Source organism: Tachypleus tridentatus, chromosome 13 (genome assembly GCF_004210375.1).
Source record: "Tachypleus tridentatus isolate NWPU-2018 chromosome 13, ASM421037v1, whole genome shotgun sequence".
In the NCBI taxonomy this organism is placed as follows: Eukaryota; Metazoa; Arthropoda; class Merostomata; order Xiphosura; family Limulidae; genus Tachypleus; species Tachypleus tridentatus.
The window spans coordinates 235,145,462-235,168,470 of record NC_134837.1 but is presented as its reverse complement, the minus strand read 5'-3'; the positions used below and the strand labels follow the sequence as shown (position 1 = coordinate 235,168,470).

Below are 23,009 nucleotides of genomic sequence, written 5' to 3'. Positions count from 1 at the left end.
GATAGTCCTGTGTAGCTTTGCGCGAAATTCAAAGCAAACCTATAGTTTTGTAATCCTCATTTTTACTTTAGTTTTTGGGCGCTTCTTTTCTACATTTCAGTTACTTTTTAAAAGTCCCAGTTATGATATTTTTCATCTTCTGTCAGTTGTCATTTTCTTTACAAAAACGTTTCACTACTGACAAATTTGAAATAGTCATGTCAATCTATTGATAAGTGTTTTTCGAATCTAGCATCATATTTTGTGTGAATACTGGTAAACACTATAGCTAGTTTATAAGAAATACATATGTCTTGAATAATAACAAAATGCATAAATAAATCAAAATCCTAACCAAGAAATTTTGGATAGCTGAAACGTTACTCTTGATTTGTTACATAAGTGTTGCTTCCTCAACATGCTTCTAGGGTATGTTTTCATTTCCGGTCTTTATATAAAAGACCAGACACAATTATCAATTAAAAAACAAGGACAAAAGTGTGGATGATTTTATTTAGGTTTATTGGTATTGTACGCCAAAGTATGACAGAATTAAGGATTAACTCTGGAATTTGGAGCTAATTTAAAATAAGCTACATTTCAAACTCATATTCGCTATTCGTTTCAAAATTTTGTCTGAGGGTTCTTTTTGTTTTGTTTTTTTAAATTTCGCACAAAGCTACTCGAGGGCTATCTGTGCTAGCCGTACTTAATTTTGCAGTGTAAGACTAGAGGGAAGGCAGCTAGTCATCACCACCCACCGCCAACTCTTGGGCTACTCTTTTACCAACGAATAGCAGGATTGACCGTAACATTATAACGCCCCCACGGCTGAAAAAGTGACCATGCTTGGCGCGACGTGGATGCGAACCCGCGACCCTCGGATTACGAGTCGTACGCCTTAACGCGCTTGGCCATACCGGGCCTTGTCTGAGGGTTAGAGTCCTAGTGGAAACGCACTGGCGCTCATGATGCATTTGGGTGCTGCCAGTTGAACGATCCAGTGTAATCTGGTGGTTAAGATGTTCAACTCGCAATCAGTGGGTCTCGAGCTCAAATGCAACCAGCGAATATGCTGCTCTTTCAAACTTTATAGCGTTATAATGTGACGGCCAATCTCACTATTTGTTAGCAAAGATAATCCCGATAGTTGGCAATAGGTGGTGTTTACTAGTTACCTTTCCATTCATGTATCACTTCTAGATTGAGATGGCCAGCTTAAATAGTTCTCAAGTAATACTGTGAGACATTCAACAAAACAAACATAGTTATATTGTCTGTTGAATATTACCATGAATCAGAATAGTGGTTACAATGGGGATCGCATATTTGTCTTTCTTTATTATTGTTCAATGTTTTTTTCCACCAGCATACAGTTAAACTGGCCGTGGGCTTTCTAATAAAACCTTAGTAATGGTACTAAATCATTGCGCATTCTGTGAAGTAGTTTTTAACTTTATGTGACTACTTACCAGTAGTTCACACCCGGTAGTTTTATTGTAGTCTGTGTTTCATGTGGAACCTCATAATCTAATATTCACACATATGTTTAAAGTTGCGTGTAGGACGTGGAAGTAGCTTAATGTTTATATGGCGAGCATCACAGATGAGCCATAGCGACTACTAACTTATTGTTCCAGCTATAACGATGTCACATATCACTTGTTCATGTAAGGTGCTGAAAGAATCACAGTTGTTTTCTTTTGTTATGTTTTTTTTTTTTTTACCACTGCATATTGATTTCGGCCATGTTACAAAAATATATAAAATATTACTCGAACGTCAAAAACGTTATACGAACGTCTAGGCTGTCTCCCACGACTGTTTGTTTTGGAATTTCGCACAAAGTTACTCGGGGGCTATCTGTGCTAGCCGTCCCTGATTTAGCAGTGTAAGACTAGAGGGGAGGCAGCTAGTCATCACTACCCACCGCCAACTCTTGGGCTACTCTTTTACCAACGAATAGAGGGATTGACCGTCACATTATACACCCCCACGGCTGGGAGGGCGAGCATGTTTAGCGCGGCGCGGGCGCGAACCCGCGACCCTCGGATTACGAGTCGCACGTCTTACGCGCTCGGCCATGCCAGGCCTATCTCCCACGACAGAAATATTTAAGCCGTAGTTTAAAAGGTAGCATCAAATTTAGTTTCGAGTATCGGATTTGAAATCATGATGATGGCTGATGGTGAGTATAAAATTATTGCCAACGTTGCGTAATTGAAAATTGTATAGGTACTACAACAGGGTGGCCATCGTTGAAGCTGACCATAAGGAATGACAATAATCGTGCAAACAGGGGATGGCGATACTATGGGAGAGAGAGTCAAAAATTTGGTAGCTATGTATCTTATTTATAAAATATTTAGTTTCAGATGAATTATGCACCAGCGACGGCCAACCAGAGTTTAGGATCCTCATACTGGAAGTTTTGAAGAACTAAACTCCACCAGAAATGAAGAGGGGTGGGAAAAGTACATTGATATAGTCAATACATAATTGTTAATTGACAGGTTTTCAACCTTGTAAAGTATATAGTATGTATTAAGAGGAAATATAACCTACTTTAACAAAACCAGGCTACACTTTACCATGGTCAGCAGACAAAGTAAAAGAAAGAGAAATATAACAACTATAAGAAATAATAAAATGCCTATTTGTATATATATATATGTTATTATTTGTATATGTATGCTAATAAATTATGCTGCATGTTCTTATATTTGCAGTGAATGTATATCCATGATTCTATACAAATTGATATAAGCCCCACAGTGGCACAACGGTGTGCAGCTTTGTGCTTAGCTTCAAACAAACAAACTGTTATATATATACAGCTATATACTAAAATACTATATAAATACTAGCAAACATAGATTGAATGTATAAAATCATAGGGTTAAAAAAATCATTTCATATACCATTCCAGCACAGTTAAGAAGTCTCTCTAGTCCAATGTTTACGGACTTCCCATATATCATAGTATAAATAAAATAGCAATATATTTTACAAGCATATACATAACATGTAGTACGTTAATCACCATACTACATATTGATCATATATGGACTATAACTATATGTAATAAAATTGTATCAATAATATCAGGTGTAACAGCCATCCAATATGCATGAAACCAATCCAGACATTGTCATTATTCTTCAAGAAAGCATCATACGTCAACCTCATATTTTATTAAACTAAGATGCTTTAAATAGTACAGTATTGCTATTATATAGATGCATGTTCTCGATAAACAACCAACAACAAATGTATGTCTTTAAGATGAATACGAATTAAATAATCAAGATGCAACTAGATGTCTCAGTTAAGCTGATTTGTTTTTCACGGGTAAGCTGGTGATATGTTTTTAATAGGCATATCTTATATTTTATGACAATTTGTTTCAAGGTCCGGCAACACCAGGTGGTTAAGGTGCTCGAGTCTGAGGGTCATGGGTTCGGCTTCCCGTCACATCAAAACATACTTGCCCTTTCAACCGAAGGAGCATTATAGTGTGACGGTCAATCCCACTATTAGTTGGTGAAAGAGTAGCCCAAGAGTTAGAAGTGGGTGGTGATAACTAGTCGCCTTTCCACTAGTCTTACACTGCTAAATTAGGAACGGCTAGTGCAGATAGCTTAACCTCCAGTGTAGCTTTGTGCAAAATTTAAAAACAAAGAAACACTTTGTTTCAGCATTATACTTAATAATTTTGTTATTTTTTCTTGTTTTGTACAAATTAAATGTTCTCAAACTTATATCACTTGTTTATTTTATATTAGCAAAAGTCTCTGTAAAAAAAGTAATAAATTTAGAATTAACAAAGCTTTGTTTAATAATGAAAATTATCCTATATCTTATTTAAATTAACGAGTATGTTTATCTTTGAAAGACTATTAATCAAAGTTGCTTTTTATTCAAACTTTAGTATCCCACTTAAGAAATGTTATGAACAATAAACACTTATATCTCAGTATTTACCATATTTTTAATGCCTTTGGTAAATTTTAAATGCTTTTAAACAAGCATTCTTTAAAGTTTATTAGTTTAACCCTGATTTAGGAGATGGTCACAAAGAAAAACAAAACAGTAAAATACATATAAAATACAAAAGTTAAAAGTTAGGTAAACAAATAACTTAACATTTTAAAAAGTAAATATATCATTGACTGAAGGATTGGTTTGTCTTTTCTCTCACGTTGAAGTCTCTTAGTTAATTATTTTGGTACATTTTAAACCATATTACAGACGTATTTATACTTCTATTGTATTCAGGTCTAACTGTTATGTAAGTAATTAATTTGTTTCACCTATGATATTCTCCGAATTATTATTTAAATTTCTTTGTGTTGGAAAACTTAGCAAATGAGCCTAATATTTGCCAATGAAGAAGTCAAACAGGAAAATAAAAACGTGATTTCTTGTCTATGAAAATATTAGTGGCCACAAAAAGTTAATTTCATAAACAAGTATAATCAAGTAAAAGAATTTTTTTAAAAACCATAGTTATTTGAAAAGCCTTAATGGGAATTAGTCATTCGTTAGCACAATCTTGCTGGAAAACTACAAAAGACAAAGAAAAACGAGACTCCCATAAACGTTACTGTTCGAATGCTTTAATACAAAATCGCGTCAAACACCTGTTTCCTCAACTTAAACTTAAAGAAACGTTTTCACTAACACTGCATATGCTGTAAGCAATTCCTGTCTATACAACAATTCAAAATACACATGTATGTTTGTTTTTTTAATTTTGCCCAAAGCTACGCGAGGGATATCTATGCTAGCCGTCCCTAATTTAGGGTCCACCGTCAACTCCTGGGCTACTCTTTTACCAACGCATCGTGGAAGTGATCATCACATTGTAACACTCCCACGGCTGAAAAGGCGAGTATGTGTGGCGCGACGGTGATGCGAACCCGCGACCCTCAGATTACAAATCCTTAACACGCTTGGCCATGCAGGGCAGCAGATGTGTGAGTTTAAACAAGATTTTTCAAAGGATCTATTAGTTGCTTTTCCAAATAACAATGGAATTATTTAAGTAATATGGCCACAATATAAATATTCAAAACAATGAACGTTAAAGAGCCAATCAAAACAAATATTTGTGACTAACATATGATAATGATGAATTCGTAAAATTGTTATAGAATATTCTTGGTGAAACATTACGGTTTATAAAATAACTGTATCCCGGTTGTAAAGCGATAAGACTGAGGCTTATAACTACAAATATCGACTTTCAATATCCGCGGTGGACAGAACATAGATAGCTCAAAGTGTAGCTTAGCGCTTAACAATAATCCAACAACATAATGTTGTATACTCAAAAGGGTATGAGCTATTAAACTGATTGACATTTGCTGAAAAGTAAGGATAAATTACGTAAAAAATTTAACCTGAAATTGGCACCTAGAAGACATGAATTTAACAACATCCGTGAAGCCATCTGCTTTACTGCATATACAAAGACTATTTTTTAATATATGGTTTATAATAATTTTGAGTGCTCACATCCAGTATAGTTTACTGAAGTAGCTTTTTCGCGATATTTCTTTGGGTAAAGTAAATATCTTTCTCCTTCTAGGACAGCGGTTAGTCTTCACATTCATAATTCCACAATCAGAGGTTCAATTCCCCTCGTTGGATACAGCAAATAGCCCGTTGTGGCTTTGCTATAAGAAAACACACACACTTACCTACATCTCACCATTACGACATTATTGCTAAAATATCTGCACGTAGCTATAAGTTAATCTTTACATCTGTCTTGAATAATGCTATTGTGTCCAGTTGAGCAGGAGCAAATGATGGTTTGTTTGTGCATGTATATATATATATGTTTATATATGTATATATTAAACTTATTTAACAATGTATTAAATGTTTAACTTTCACACTATGTTGAGATATATTATTATAAATTAACTTCAACGCATATAAAATCTCTGACAGTAGTATTTTTAATTTGTATTCTTAGAACGTTCATTATCTTAACAAGTAGTGTTTTGTTTCTGTTGACAAATTACTTTAAATACTTAAGGCAGTATATATGAACTATATAAACAGTCATAGCACCAACTCAGAAGAAAACCTAAAAGGAATACAAGCTGACATTCGCCCTGCCTTTTCCTGATAACTTATTTTAAAAGGTTAAGTGAATAGTGTTTTGTACTTTTTATTAGATTTGATAGATGAACTGAAGCTAATAATTTTAATCTTAAATCCAAACACACTTCATAAAACCTAATAAAATTATCTGTGCCTGCCAGTAAAAAACAAAATCAGTCCAATTCACTGGAGTAACAGAGAGATAAAGCAGTAAATTTGAATAATAAGTGAAATTCTATAAGTTTTATTACTTTATCTTAGTATTATAAAATAGTTAATAATATTTGTGGGTACGTGGCTAATTAGATCTACATCAATCACTAATACGAACCATTTGAGGTTTTGCTCTACTTTATCGAATATTCAGGAGATATAGATTATTAGTTTCTGTGATGTCCATATTTTCTAAAGCATAGCAATTTAAGTTTTTCCCAAATGTGGCTAAATTATAGAATATTATTTAGGAATGATTTTGCTTGAAAATTTTACTAAATTCGTGATCTTTTCACATACAGTTAGAAAACCTTAGCAAATGATTTATACATGGCATTTAGGCTTGATATGTTAATTTTTCATATGTATTTAAGTACTTACTTTTACAAATAATTAATTAAATTTCATACTACACTTGAAGTGCATCTTCAAAATTCAATTACGTCTCAGCAAAAATGAGTGTTTTTTTATTGACGATTTAGGCAGTAGATTTATGCTGAATTGAAAGAGAAAATGGTCGCGAGCTACTTTACGTAGAGAGCAGGACATTACTTAAATAGTTTTACACATATGAGTAAGATGATTATATTTCAGATGCCTTTCATCTTTTAGTTACAATCTGTGAATAAATAATTAAAGAAACCAATACTGATAATGTACAAGAATAATAATACAATTTTGTATACAATGTGCTTGCGTGCTCACCGGTAGGACAGTGATAAGTTTACATATTTAGTAGGCTAAAATTCGAATTTGATTCCCCAAGGTGGTGGACACAGCAGATAATGCAATGACGTTTAACTCTTAAACAACACGATCAATATGTTTGAAATTTTAACATAGAAGTAGTTTTGCATCTCAGATTAACAAATATGTCAAATAATTATTTTATACGATGCGTATCTCAATGCAGTAAACGTTTATGCCTAATTTATTTCTGCAGAATTTAATAATAATTAAACTAAAATTAAAAAGGCTTAAAATCCAATAAGCGGAAACATACATGGAGATGTTTTTGGTGTTTCCTACATTATCTAAAAAAATATTATACAATCATTTAACCTTATATATTGCATTATTTTTCGAGTTATATTATGAGAACGGATTTTCTAATGTCATTAAACTAATAATTATCATCGGCCTTTACTCACAGACATCGTATATTGTGTTAGAAGTAAAACGTCTACACAATAATAAAATATAAAAATATTCACTTCAATATCTAACGACTATTTTTATATAAACAACAAGGAATATTTATATTCCGTATAGTCAGTTATACTGGATCAAATAACTGAGTTGGTAGCATGGCCATTTCTAATGAAAACATAAGTTATTTGTGTTGTATAGAAACGCAACATTTTTTTATTTTTTATATGGTTTATATATCAATAGATATCACTGCGAGAAAATTGATTACGTAGTCTGTCGCCTGTACACAAATAAATAAATCAACGCAGAATAAAAAAGCTTTACATTTCTTTGCCTTTTATAATCTATAGCTAATCTAAAGAGGTTAGTCATTAAAGTAATATAAATGTAATAGTATATTATATGTCACCTGGCGGGGCAGTGTAGGATACGGAATTGTACTTTAAGCGTGTGTGTGTTTTTTTTAGAGCAAACCCACATCGGACTATCTGCTGTGTCCACCGAAGGAAACCGAACCCCTGATGTTAGCATTGTAAATCCAGAAACTTGCTCCTGTACCAGCGAGTGGACTGCACTTTAAACACCATGGTTTGACTTCCCGTGGTAGACATAGCGCGAATAATATATCGTGCAGCTTTGAGCTCGGAAAGAACATGTTTGCCATTCCTTTCACATTGAGCAGCGTATTCTTAAACTCCACGCGAAATAGCAAACAGATAGGAATTTTAAGCTTCTACGGATTGGTGATGTAGCCATTGATAGTTTTGTTTTTTTACTACATGTTTTTCAATTACCTATACGTATGTACAATGTCATTTGAATAAACATAAAAGTATTGGCTTGCTATTAAAAATAAAAACAACTTTTGTATTTCTAGTACACTTTCCTTATGTTACATACGTCGTGAAGCTATTCAAATTTCATTAAAAATTATTTATAGTTTACTACTATTTCTCTCTATATATATTATGCTCTATAATTTCGTTATAAAGGGGTCGATTTTGCGTGACCGGCGGTCTTAAATTAGCATTTTTCGATTTTGTAATATTTCACACATCTATATATTTTCATCAGTGGAAAAGAAAAGATTTTGTGATTTAAGTAGAATAAAATGTTTTAACCCTACAATTTTAATTAAATTATTATAATGACCCGAGGATACTACAGTAACGCTTTGAAATGTTGCGATGATTTTTACATCGTAAATAAATGTTTTTAGAAACTGATATTTTAGTATCTCTGTTCAGTTTTCAGATCCTGGTGGAGGCCCGGCATGGCCAAGTGGTTAAGACACTCGGCTCGTAATCTGAGGGTCGTGGTTTCGAAACGTTGTCACACTTAACGTGCCCGCCCTTTCAGCTGTGGAGGCATAATAATGTGACGATCAATTCCACTATTCGTTGGTAAAAGAGTAGCCCAAAAGTTGGCGGTGGGTGGTAATAACTAGCTGCCTTCCCTCTAGTCTTACAATGGGAAATTAGAGACGGCTAGCGCAGATAGCCCTCGTGTAACTTTGCGCGAAGTGAGAAACAAACAAATCGCGGTGGATCAACGGTACGTTTTAGGGATCGCAGACATTACAGTTTAGATTCACTGTTGTGAATGAACCGCACATAGCCGGCCCATCGTATAGCTTTGTACTAGACGAAAGAACTTCATCAAATTTTCCTACGCCACTTATAGAATTCTGTGTATAATGGCACTCAGTATTTATCATAACATTCCCCAAGTATTATATCTAAACGTTTTGCTCAATCACAAAACGGTATATTTCAACTGTTCCAGACATTTGTGTGATTATTTGACTCATTGTTCTGTAAATTATATGTACAAAGTCACGAAATAACTAAATTATGATGAATAATATTAATCTATTATCTCCACTTATAACTACACATGTATTTAAAATATCTTTGTAGTTTATATATTTCCTTGCTATATATGAGGAAGCAGACAATAACAAGTTTTTTACAAGTTGTTTATTTTCATTTATGATAGTTACGGACATTTAGCCAAAACATCTAATTAAACTAGATGGAGGCAGTCCACGTTATGTAGAAAAAATGTAAAGACTGATAGTTTCAGTGAACTTTCCTTTCTCTATTATTAAAAATATCAAAGGTGCAATTACAATTAAGCTGGTGTAATACTGTTTCAGTACGTCAGTACATACAAGCTACTTTATTTCATAAGATCTCGATCTTATAATACCTTCTGGTACAGTTTTATATATTATTTTTAGTAACATTTGTCGAACTAGTTGACTGACCTTCAGCGTCCAGAAGTTCCTTCTTTTCCCACTGGCTCAGAAGTAATTCTAAATGTTAATCACGCTTAAAATCGGGTTTCGATACCCATAATGGTTACAGCACCGATTGCCTAGTACCATTTCCAGATTACATGGCTCAGAAATACACGTTTACACTGTTTACTTGGTGTGGCTAATTTATGTCTATCTAATATCTGTCTGCCTAATAGATTTGACATTCTGTTCTGTTTTACAAATGTATCGGTGGATTTATTTTGTCAGAATATTTCGATCACATCCAGTGATGATGCGTGAATAACTCTGTCTTCCCACAGTTATGTGGTAACATCTTTGTATCGATGGATTTTAGGCTTACTACTTCTGCATGCACATGTCCTAAAGGCTGGATTATATATGCAAAAGTTTTACGTTTTTGTCAACCTTAATATAGTTTTGAAAGATAACTTACTAGACTAAATTAGTATAACAATAAGTATCTGTCACATTTATTATTTGTCATTGTAACTTTTGGTTCCGGCATGTATCAGATAACACTTGTACATGCGCAGCGTTCTTATGTACAGTTTTATGTAGTTTTTGTTGGATGCTGCTGTTTAGGATGCTTGTTATTTACTTCAATTTGCTGTCAGTTTGTTAGTTTTGTCACGTTCTCTCAGGGGACAAAAGAAAACAAAAAGTGTGGCTCACACTAATAAAAGTAACGTTCTTTTTCTAAGCTTCTAGCGTAACGTGAGTTTGATATTTGTATTTCGAATTAATAACAAATTTGTTTGTTTGTAGTTAAGCATAAAGATACACAAAGGGCCGACCACGAGTTTTGAAATCTTGTTTCTAGATAGCGTTGTAATTGTGCATACATACCGCTGCGCCACTGGTAGGCTTAATAATAATAATAAAATATTAACATACTCTGTTATGAATATAACAGAAACACACGAATTTCGAAAAAAAAGTCTAATAAGTTAATAACATAATTACAAAATTTTGAACTATGTGCTAGAATATTTATTAATTGTATCACAAGTACTTTAATATAATATAAAACAGGGTGCATAAGATGCTAATAATTATTTCAAGGCTTCATTTTAACCGTACCAATAAGTTAACTTTCATACTTTCAACACGTGCCTTTTGATGCTTACAAAACTTTCCACTTATTTTAATAGTAAAGAATTAAATAAGATCATAATAAGCTATGTTGTCTACTAGTAATTATGGCCTTATATTCTAAGACTCTACTCGTTTTTTACACGGATTTTTATATGTATAGAGACTCAAGTGTCAAAGCTGAAGGGTGGGCTTTTCTTATAAGCAACCTGATTTTAGTAACTTTTTTTTACTCTTTTTTAAATCATTTCTTTAAGATAAATTACTTTCTCACAATCAGCAGCATACAGTTAATGGAAGTTTAGGTGTGGCTTGAGGTGAAAACCCTCATCTGCTGCCAATTTTAGTTTAAATATCAGAATAGCATTATTAATGACCTCTTAAAACAGGTAGAAGATGTCTCCCTACGCTGTATGTTGTCTCACTCTGTAAATAGGTTTCTTGCAGACAATAACTTGCTTGCTCTAGCTTAATCACTTGTGTTCTATTTTTATCTATCTGGCTTTTCAGTCACAGATAATATATCTTTTCAATCATTAAAGGAAAATATAATCACTCCAGTTTATGTTATATAATTTTTAATTATTAAATCCCAAATTAACTATAAGGTAATTTTGTAGTTTTAGTTGCTTCGCGCCAGAGAGCAAAACAATTACAATTGTTTTTGCATTGCAATTGAATTTTCTTAAATGTAGCTACTACAAGATAATTTTAAAACTTCGGTCACTTCGTGTAGCAGAATGTAAAACGAATTGAATGTAAATAGAATTTTTTTTATACAGTAAGTTGAATTTCACAGTAATTCCAACATATATTAACAAACTAATTTATTGAGATCATCTTTTGTCATCTCTAGTGGATTTTATATTATTTTGATATATATATTTATTTCAGTTTAATATATGTATATAAATGCATGTAACTTATATTCTTAAATGTATACTGCGCAAGTTCCGCCTATTATCTAAATTTGTAGAATATTATTGAGTGTAAAAATCATCAACATATGTTTCACATTGTTGCTGACTGAACATTCCAGAAATTAGTCTAAAGTTTATATATTAACGAGCCAAGAGGCAGTATGATATTGTTGCTTTGCAACAATCAGTATGCTATAAACCTTGGAAGCTATAATTGTGATAAAATATTATTAATCGGAAAACCACAGATGTTTGACCAGGAACATTTACAGACTTCTAACATTACATAACGTTTATTTCAGTGAATTAACTTCGGACGTTATTGTTTCTACGAGGACATTAAATATTCGCCTGTAAACAGACATCTTATAAGCGGCGTGAAGCCAGCCAATGATACACAGTAAGCTAGCTTAAGCGAAGTGTAAAAATATTAACTCAGAATTAATTCGCTCATCGTAGACCTAAACCACCGATAAAATATTCAGTTGCAGACCAGATAGAAAACCGAATACTGTTTGTGAGTTTATAAATTTTGGATACAAATCATTATTTGTAATACCTATTTTTAATGACAATTATAATAAATTATACCTTTGTTTGCATATTAAAATATTTTTGCGTTAAGGAATAAAATTGTGTATATCGATGGTGTTGGCAAATATCATAAATGTGATACATATTGACATTCAATTAACTTATAAATGAAAATAAAAATTCCCAGCTATTTGAAATCGTGAAAGGTAACGTATGTAAAAAAATAAATCGGAGAATTGCCCTGTATAAATTATAATGTTTAACACCTCTCATACACAAATTCACCGACGCATATAATGACTAGTCTACAAGATATTTAGAACTTTATTAAACAATATGTCTTTGACGGTTATTCAAAGACGTCTGATGCTAAAATCTATTAAAATAGCAACTACAAAGGGCTGCATATATTATATGGTACTGAAAATACCCGATATCGCTGATACAGATCATGGAGACATTATTAACATGCTTGAAGAACATAAAGAGCCTACTATATACAAGAGGGCGCCTGTTCAATTCCCCGTCACACCAAACATGCTCGCTCTTTTAGCTGTGAGAGCGTTATAATGTGACGGTCAATCCCACTATTCGTTGGTAAAAGAGTAGCCCAAGAGTTGGCGGTGGGTGGTGATGACTAGCTACCTTTCCTCTAGTCTTACACTGCTATATTAGGGACGGCTAGCGCAGATAGCTCTCGTGTAGCTTTGCGCGAAATCCAAAACAAATAAACAATAAGACATGATACAATATTATCATATGAAAGTCAACAGTCTGGTTATTTTAGACACACATAAAAAACATGATGCCAACAATAAAGAAGCAGGTTTACGTAATGAGGTCTAATGGGTCGTGACACACTTTATTAAATATACTCGTATTGTACTACAAACTAATGAAAATAGTGCAATAACACGAGACATCATTCTTATGACAAGGATTGGTTCCAAATACTTAAACAAGAATGTACCTAAACACTTTAACCGATCTCGTCCCACCGACAACGATACATTTCCATCGTGATAGACAAATAATGGTTCAAAACTATAAATAATGCAAAACGTTACCACACTTAAGTTGTTCAAAATTGATTCGAACCACACGATAATGATTTCAGTTCTGTTACTTACACAGTCACCAGATGTCAAATTGTGCGTGTTTGGAGTAAAATTCCTCATCACGTTCCACCAATTTATTGACAATCGAAAAATAAAAGGTTTTCACCATCTTGTGAAACTTATTCCATGCTTATTTGAGACTGTTATCGTGATGAATGATATTCGGCTCGTTATTAGTTTATATTCCTTAAAATATGGTCTTTCAGTATTAGATTACTTATAAATTTCATGTGTAATGCGTAATATATATACCACTAAAACGGTAAAACGTTTAATAAAAATCAACCAGTCTCAATTATATACATGCTAAAGGTAAATTAACAATTTTGTGTTAATATTGATCTTCCCTGTGGTTCAGTTTTAAGTGAGAGGCTTATAATGCATAACCGAGTTTTGATATTCATGCTAGGTGTTACACAGATAACCCATTTTATAGCTGTATGCTTAATAAAAAAACAGATAACCTATTAATGCTCTATGCTCTATGCGTCGCATGAATTCATATTTATTGATATTCCTCTTTAGTGCATGCAGAAAGAATCAGCCATGGTATATATCTTGTGTGGCCTTAAGGCCAAAATTGTTAGTTTGTAGAACTTTTGCGCAAAACTACACAAGTTTTCTGTGTTTAGCTATACTTAATTCTCAAATAAGAGACGAGATAAAATAGCTTAAACAACAGCACACATCATCAACAGTTGGGCTACTGTTACGTTACGAAATAATAGAAGTTCCTCATCATTCTTGCACGACGTCCAAGGTTGCAGAAAAGAGCGTGAATTTTTTCGGCGATAGGACATAAAATAAGAACCTTATAATTCACAGTGGTAAAGGTTTGTTTGTTTCTAATCAAGCACATAGCTACACAATGGGCTATCTATTCTCTATCCACCATGAGTATCGAAATTAGGTTCCTAGCCTTGTAAATCCGCAGATGTACTGCTGTGCCACTGAGAGATTTAACTATATTGTAATACCTGTTGGTTCCACCGATGGGAAATCGACCCACTAATTTTGTCGTTTTAAATCCAAATACTTACCACTATTCTATTGAGGTGCAGTGGCAAATGGACTAGCTTATTTCTGAAATTCATTCCTCTATATATATATGCACTGTTAGACTTTCGAACTGTTTCAGCGATCAGAACGAAAAAAAATAATATTCTACAAAGTTTCATCAATGTTCTGGTTATGTCTTGAAAAGCATGTAAATCTTCCAAAATTTTTCTCACAATTTCAGCAACTGTGTGTTACTTTGTTAGCTTCACATCAAAGTCACAGTGAGCTGTGTGATGTATCCACCGCGGGGAATTGAACACCGGATTTTAGCATTGTGAGTAACTGAACTTACTGTTGACACATAAGAGACACTGCATTTTGAAATACTTCTTTAAAATAACATAAAAGAGTTTATATTAAACCTAGTCCTTAATAATGCTATAAATAGTGCATTGCCACAAATAAAAAGACATATACATTTTGTGAATTTCATATTTTCATTTACTCTTACATTTTGTTGAACGTTATAACATACAAGGGTAATTGACAAGGGTCGAAGGTACTTCCAAACGTAAACAAAATAGATATTAAAATAGCACGAAGCACAATGTGGTATAGTTATCTTACTTTGCAGAGAGAGAGTCAACATAATATATGTTTTCTACTTTAACAGAGCAATAAACCATTTATTTCATAATGTAATTAAGAAGATTGTTTCAAACACTCTTAGTAGATTTTTTTAAGTAGTTCAGGTGCAGCTGTTTATTCTTTTGTTCGATCATTTCATTTGTTGTCTTTTTTTTACTTTTAGACAGTATATTGTCTCTATACGTCTGGGCAGTAGACTAAATTAATGAGGCAAAACTGGATATTTTCAGTTAAATAGTTTGGAGTTATTTGATAATGGTGGATTTACAGCACCCTTTACTTTTCTTTATTTAATACCTTTTTTAGCAAAAACGTACCACAACTTTCTCACTACATTTGTTTGTGACAATCACAAGTATATATCACTTGTTACTTAATCTACTAACTGACGTTGCAAAAAGTGTTATAAATGGTCAATTTGTTATGGAATTCTGCGTATAGGATTTCGAATACTGTTTTCGCTATCTGTTTTTAATTATGAAGTGATAGACAACAGGGACGCCAGCTAGTCAACCCCATTAATCGTCAAGATGTTAAATTCACATCGATATTGGGGTTTGACAGTCCCCATTATAATGCACCCACAACGTCAAAGTGCAGGGAGCGTTTTCTTTAATTTTGGTAATGAGATTAGAATTATGAAACCTTGAAACCGTAATATAACAAACTAACTACTGGGCCACTATCGTCCCATAATTGTTCGAATGAAAATAAACATACTAAAATATTTTTAACGCTAAAAAAACGGGTTTCGATACCTGTGATGAACATAACTCAAATAGCTTATTGTTTATCTTTGTGCTTAACTGAAAACTAACAAAAGTTATTAAAATGTTTCTAACTTGTTTTCAGCAATACAAATAATAAGTTATTTTCAGCTGAACATATGATTCTCTCTCTCTCTCTTTCCTTACTCATTTAGGTTAGTAGTAAGATTACGGACGTACGAGCTAAATGTTGGGCTTCGACTCCCCGCGGTGAACAAATAAGATAACCCTTTGGGAGCTATACGCTAAAGTACAATACAAGAATCATATGAAGACGCAATGGCGAAGCTACATCTATCTGAGATATTCAACAAACAATAATTAACGAGCTTTTTAGAGATTTAATTGCAATTAATTTTACTATGCTAACTTATTCTCTACACAAATATGTTTGCAACCAATGAATACGAAAATGGGTTAGCTGTATTTCTTGGGCAGGAAATAGTATAGATGCAATGTCTCGTGAAATTGCAAGAGTTTGCATATAACCCTTGCGTAGCTATGCGCACAATTAAAAAGACAAACAAATTAAATTAGCAATAATATCAAAGTTATAAGTAGTTCGGGTTCAGTTGACAGTAAAATATTTCTACATCCTTTTCTATCTGACTGTGTAAATGGAGGTAATCGATAAAAGATAGATTAATGTTTTGCGTAAGAAGTTTTCCGACGAAACTTCATGCATGACCAATTGATATAGTGTTGAATAAAAAATAAATTCTTATTCATATGTATGCTGCCACATATTTATTATGCTGAAGATAACCAAATGGAATTGAATAGAGCTACTAGAAGGCTGGTGACTCAATCTCAATACTTTCCAGTCATTTTAATGACAGTAAAAATATAATTTCAAAGTTATCGAACCAGTTTTTAATAGCACGAGTCTGTAGTTACTGTCGACGCAGTGTAAGACCATACACAACTATTCTTACGTGGTATCAGTAAATCCGACTCCAACGTCTGCGAGAGCAGCTTGCTTCGTTCACTCTGTAGTAGCAAATGATTTATTCAACATATCTGCTCAGATTAGACGGCAGTTATTTTGCAAGATTGAACCAGTTGTCTGAGATTACAGTGTTGACACATATGAAGTGTCTTAGGTGCGCTTGAAATCATACTTTTTAGACATGAATCGAATTTTTCTGTGACGAAGTGTTACTAACAGCTGCATTCAGTTTTATCATCATGGGATTAATGTGGTCAACTCTTCATATGCTGGGAGCAGATTTGGAGGAGGCAACATGATATCATGGGCTCAATTCACTCACAATCTACGTTTAGACCAGGTACAAGTAGCTGTTAACCTTACAGGACAGCATTATTATAACCAAATCTTAGTTCTACACATGCAACTCTTAGTCAAAACTCATTGTGGCATTTTCCAGATGGAAAATGTTAGAACAAAAATGCTCGTGCCTACGTGGAGTTTCTGTGAAACAACGAATATATGTTCTTGATTAATAAATAACATCACTTGGTTTTAGTTTTATAGAGCACATCTGGAATGATATCCAGATGCAGTATGCAAGCAGTGTGCAGTATGTATTAGCATTAGTCACAAGTAAAGGTATACCAGTTGCTTCTGACACTCCAAAACAAAAAAAATGACATTTCAGTGGCATTCATGAATAGATTGATCGCGTCCATAGACAGCAGATGTCAAACAATAATCAATGCACTTAAGCTCATAACTTAATGATTTTCCAGTGGCACAAACTGATTGTACCCAAGGTTCCGATTTTCATATTTGAGTGAACAATGAATTGATTTTGTAGCTTGATAGTATTAACAAGTTTGAAATAAACGTTTTACAAGTTCCAGTTTCCAACGCATCGAATAGTTTCAAATGCATTATAGTAGGCAAAGCAAAGGTCAACGTTTTGCTTTCTATTATTAAAGTTCTTGTATTATCATAATATGCTTCCATAGACAATTTTAGTAAACCAAATATTTGCATCAAATTTGGTATTAATACGTATACAGATGGTTGTGGTGTTAATACTTACTCACACCAGTTTTGTTCTAGTATTTTGTAGTAATAATAAAATATTTTTCTTCTAGATGTCAGTAATTGTTACTACTTTTTCTCTTTGTGGAGATATACGTGTATGTAAAACGTAATGGGGTCTGAACGTTCTGAGTGGCATGTGCCTCTACGTACGTAACTAAATATATAGTGTAAGGAATTTCGTTATACGTTATTTACTAATACAAAAAAGAAACAAACATACAGCTTATAGAAGTTAGAACGCTAAAGTTTATTGGCTTAGCTTTGGCTAAAGGTTTGCAGTTATCGGAACTTTTACAAATAGCTTTTCATCATCATCTTCAATGATCATAATGCTTATTTTTCAAATATTTTTCTAATATTAAAAATATTAGCCACAAATTCATGTGACAACAAATAATAAGTATATTGTATACTTACCATCTATAGTATAATAATTAAAGGCCAGAAGACTTTCCTCAATCAATGAATTTTTGAACATTCGAAAACAAAATTATTATTGATTCAAAATTATTTCATCTACTTGACCTAAATTACTCCATTAAACCACAAAATGCGGTTCTTTAATTGCATGTATAAAACATATATTTTGTTATTGTCCAACTTGGTGCAAGTAGTATGATGCTACCGAAAAGTGATCGATTTTGAGAAAGGTACTTGAAATTATTTTTTGACGCTGGTGTCCATGCACTCAGATCATAAACATACTTTCAGATGAAGATTAAACATTTCTAAGACTAGGATATCCTTGTACTTAATCGAATTTGAAAGAAAAGAAAGGAAAATAAACAAATACAACTTGGAGCACCAGGACCATCTAGGAAGAGACATGCAACACGTTTTAAACAGAGTTTTGTAGCAGTCAAAAGTCATTGGCCCAAACTGTCCATGTGCCTTTCGCAACAGCATATACAGAGTATAACCAAGAAGGATTTCGTCAATTTGTATCTCAGTACGGCTGATCTGGTATTAACACTTTTATTAATAAAGCAGAAATACCGTTTCGCTTTCTTTGTTAACCTGAAGATGACCAACGTCGAAACGTTGTTCTCTGCCTTATTATTAAAAGTGTTAATACTATACCAGACGTACTGAGATACATTTTTACTTCAAGTGGGTTTTTTGTCATCGCGGATCTCGTTAATCGTCACATACCACAAGCAGTTGAAGAGTGAAACGAGAACTTAATGGTCAAGTCACTAGACACCGGATTATCTATGGACTTTTGTGCGTGCCGACTGTTGAAAAAGGGATTGTAAACCGACATTCTAGTACACTAAAACAGCATATGAAAAGCAAGTAAGAGAATTATTATAACTGTATGACACCCTTTATTACTGGGCCTTTTGCAATGGAATCTACACCACTAGGTTGTTCTTAAGATGTATGTATGTTGGATAGATCACGACTGAAACAACGTGACAAGGCACTCCAAAATCATATTAATATAATGTATTAAACATCTGTGCTACCTCATTACTTTCATATGATTTTATCTTGACTAAAGGATTTAGTTCCCCAAATCGATACAACTTTTTTTGTATTGCTATTTGAAGTTTTCTTTGTGGACCGTAAGGATAAGTATTTAAAATCATAAAAAATAAAATAATACAAGACTACTTCTATTAGTTATGTTACAAAATTTCTATCAATTTAAAAATATAAGAAATAACATTAATGTCACAATCAATAAACCAAAGAAAGTAAGTAGTTGCTCAGTCAGGTATTAATACATCCAAGTGTACCTAAGGAAGTACGTTAAGACATGCAGCCTAAAACAACTATGTTCATCCTACACAGAAATATTGTTAAATAACCTAAATGAGACAAACCACAATCAACACTCATTAATTAGTCTTAGAGATATCGTTGTGCCTTGAACAATGCTATTTTCATGTTGATTCTCTGTTCCTTGACATATATGTGTGTGTGTGTGTGTATTTATAAGTATAAATATTTTAAGAAATTAAGAAATATAGGATTACATTTTTATGTGAAGTGAGTTTCTCATATTATAGTATTATACTAACTTTAAAACTACTTTTGGGCAATCTCATAAGTCGTAAATTTTTAAAACGTGCATATTTATAAATGCAGATGCATATATATGAACATTATTATAATATGTAATGACTTCGCTCATTAGAACATCAGTTAAAATTATCACATTTGTTTTTTCATGTGCTATTTTAAGCGAATATGAAAGAGGAAAAATATTGTTTGTGCGTGTTTGATATAAATTATTCTCTTAAGAGTAGTTGCGTACTTTACAATTACGTTTACCCTTTTGTTTTTACTTAGAAAGTCTTCCCTTTACATAATACTTCTGTTCTTTTTATTATTTTAATAAAGATAATATTATTTAATTTTCATTTGGCTTTGTTATAATGCTTATAATTTTGATGATGAATATTATTTTTTCTCCTTTAGGCTGGTTACAAGGAAGCGTATTTTAATGACCTTACTGATGGGTAAATATCAAATAATATTCATTGCTATGGCATCACTTATTTGTGGATTACCAGGTGCTCTATCCACATGTTGTAAAGAAGGTAGGGCTTATTTTTAATAAGAGTAATTATAGTTGACACAGAAAATAATATAACTAGTAACTTCTATGCACATATGATCAACAATGAACATAATAATTGTAAAACGTTCCACATAACTAGGAGTAGCTTAGGTTTCTCGATCCCTATTTGTTTGTATTAATTTTATGTTACTGTTTGATATTTTATATTACAATTTATGAATCATAACTGAAAAATATTGAGATAGTATTACGAATTTTTCATTCATTATTAATATATATAATTTACTATTAAGTTCTTTTTACCTTTAAACTTTACGTATTTACATTTAAAGATGTCCCACGATGGGACAGCGGAAAATCTTCAGATTTACAACGCTAAAACTAGTAGTTTGATTCCCTTAGGTGGATACAGCAGGCCGCTCATTTAAAGAAAAATAAATAAAAGGTTTGTTAAGAAGTGCCTTAGTTGTAAACATTACTTTATTTCGCTCATCAAACCTAGTTCTTTTAGCAGGGAAGTGAATATTTGGAAATGCTACATATATATATATATATACTTAGAGTTTCTGCATGGATGCTCAGATTTTTACCTGAGGGGTCTACGCTCGTTAGAGATATTAGTTTTATGGGTAAAAATATAAATGATCGAAATCACTTAACTGAGATACGATGCGAAACTTAATGTTTTAAGTTCCAGATTTTATCTAAACTGTAGCTAGGTCTGAGATATACATTAAATCTTAATCTATAGCATCTGTCCTCCCAGCTATAAATATACTCTTATTTTCTTGTTTATTAACATTAAATTTTTAAAGAAATCAAATCAACGTAAACATTTGTATCTTCTGTAGCATTTAACTCTACATAAACAAGTAAAAAGTTATAAACGAGGAACATGTCATAAATGTTTTTTACTGAGATGTAAAAAAACTATATTAAAATATGACACGTTTTCTCTAAGATCCTCTAAAACTGAATTTCAAACATTATTTACGAGTTGCATAACTTTACGATGTAATATAAGATAGACTGGTAAATGAATTCTCGGTGCTCACCACCATGACTATCGTTGTTTCTTATTCATTTCTACACTCTTTCATTATCATCGACGAACGTAGCTCACATTACCACATCTGGACAGTAATATTAAATATTATGTGCATCGTATCGTTTGACGCTGGCTGTTATGTGTGCTTATTATTCTAATAGCGCTCAAATATCAGGAGACGCTTGCACACCTTCCACATATTATTCTCAAGCGCACGAAAAGAGCCTGAGGAAAGACCGACACTTCAGAATAAGTATTAAACCAGCTTCATAAAATTCAATCAACATATGTGAAACACAAAGCTTTATCTTTCTTTCAGTTAACTGTACCTGACAAAATCAATATGTTTCATAATAATTTTACGCATTGGTATACAGAAAAGTTTTACATTATATCCCATTGAAAAAAAAATTGTTTTACATTTCAAAGACTAGGCTAAATACGATACAACTAAAAATTATCTCACGTTTTTACAATGTGATAGCTGTAACTACATCTTTACAGAATTTGGCGGTGAATTTACGGCAATTCAAGGCGGACGTGCCACCATTCCTTGCAATGCAACTATACCTAGATTTAAAGAAGCGATATCCTTGATTATGTGGTATAAAGGGGAATCTGAGGTTCCTATTTACACGTTAGATGTCAGAAAGGGAACACTGCAAAATGCCATACACATTGTAGGAGATGAGCTTCGACCACGTGCTCACTTTGATATTTCCGAGCATCCACCGTTGTTGAAAATTGATCCTGTACGTGAAAAGGATGCTGGCATGTATAAATGTCGAGTAGACTTCCGGTGGTCAAGAACAATGTATCAGGAAGCAAAATTGAACGTAGTTGGTAAGTAAAAAAATATAATTAGAATCTTTCTCGTTTTTTTCTCATTTCAGATCTCCCTAGCTTAATTTTCTAAATCAAATACATCTACACCGATATTACATCAAACCTCCTTTCTTCATTTAGTTTGTTTTCTTTTTAATTTCGCGCAAAGCTACTCAAGGGCTATCTGAGCTAGCCGTCCCTACTTTAGCAGTATAAAACTAGAGGGAAGGCAGCTACTCATCACCATCCACCGCCAACTTTTGAGCTACTCTTTTACCAACGAATAGTGGGATTGACCGTATCATTATAACGCCAAACAGCTGAAAGGACGAGCATGTTTGGTGCGACGGCAGGGATTCGAACCCGCGACCGTAAGATTACGAATCAAACGCCTTAACTCACCTGGCTATGCCGGGCCGTTCTTCAGTCAGTCCTTTAACGGGAAAAATGAACGTTGAGCCACGTATTCTAATATGTTCCAATAGAATTCCTAATTAATCTATCCTTTAAATAAACGTATTTTAATATTTTTTCCAATCTATTTTGCTTGGTGATCTAATCTGATTTACAAGTTGCTAATAACTGCAATATCTAATTTTAAAGAAGCTTTATTATTCATTAAAGACTCTTTAATTTTAAAGAAGAGTGATTTTATGGAAATCATCGACTTAAATGCAAAAAAACGTACAACAATGTTTCCATAGGAGATATGCATATAGAAACTATTTTTGCTTTGAAACCTAAATCTTTTGTTCTTCCCCCCAGATGA

At 32.9% G+C, this 23,009-nt stretch overlaps 1 protein-coding gene across 1 annotated transcript in view; it reads left to right on the top strand.

The window, feature by feature from the left end:
• Positions 1-23,009, top strand: part of LOC143239586 (nephrin-like) — a 111,704-nt gene that overhangs the window by 36,563 nt on the left and 52,132 nt on the right. The window contains exons 2-3 of the mRNA XM_076480788.1: positions 20,265-20,386; positions 21,920-22,258. Coding sequence (XP_076336903.1) covers positions 20,290-20,386; positions 21,920-22,258 — 436 coding nt within the window. The 5' untranslated portion in view covers positions 20,265-20,289. The remainder of the gene's footprint in view (positions 1-20,264; positions 20,387-21,919; positions 22,259-23,009) is intronic.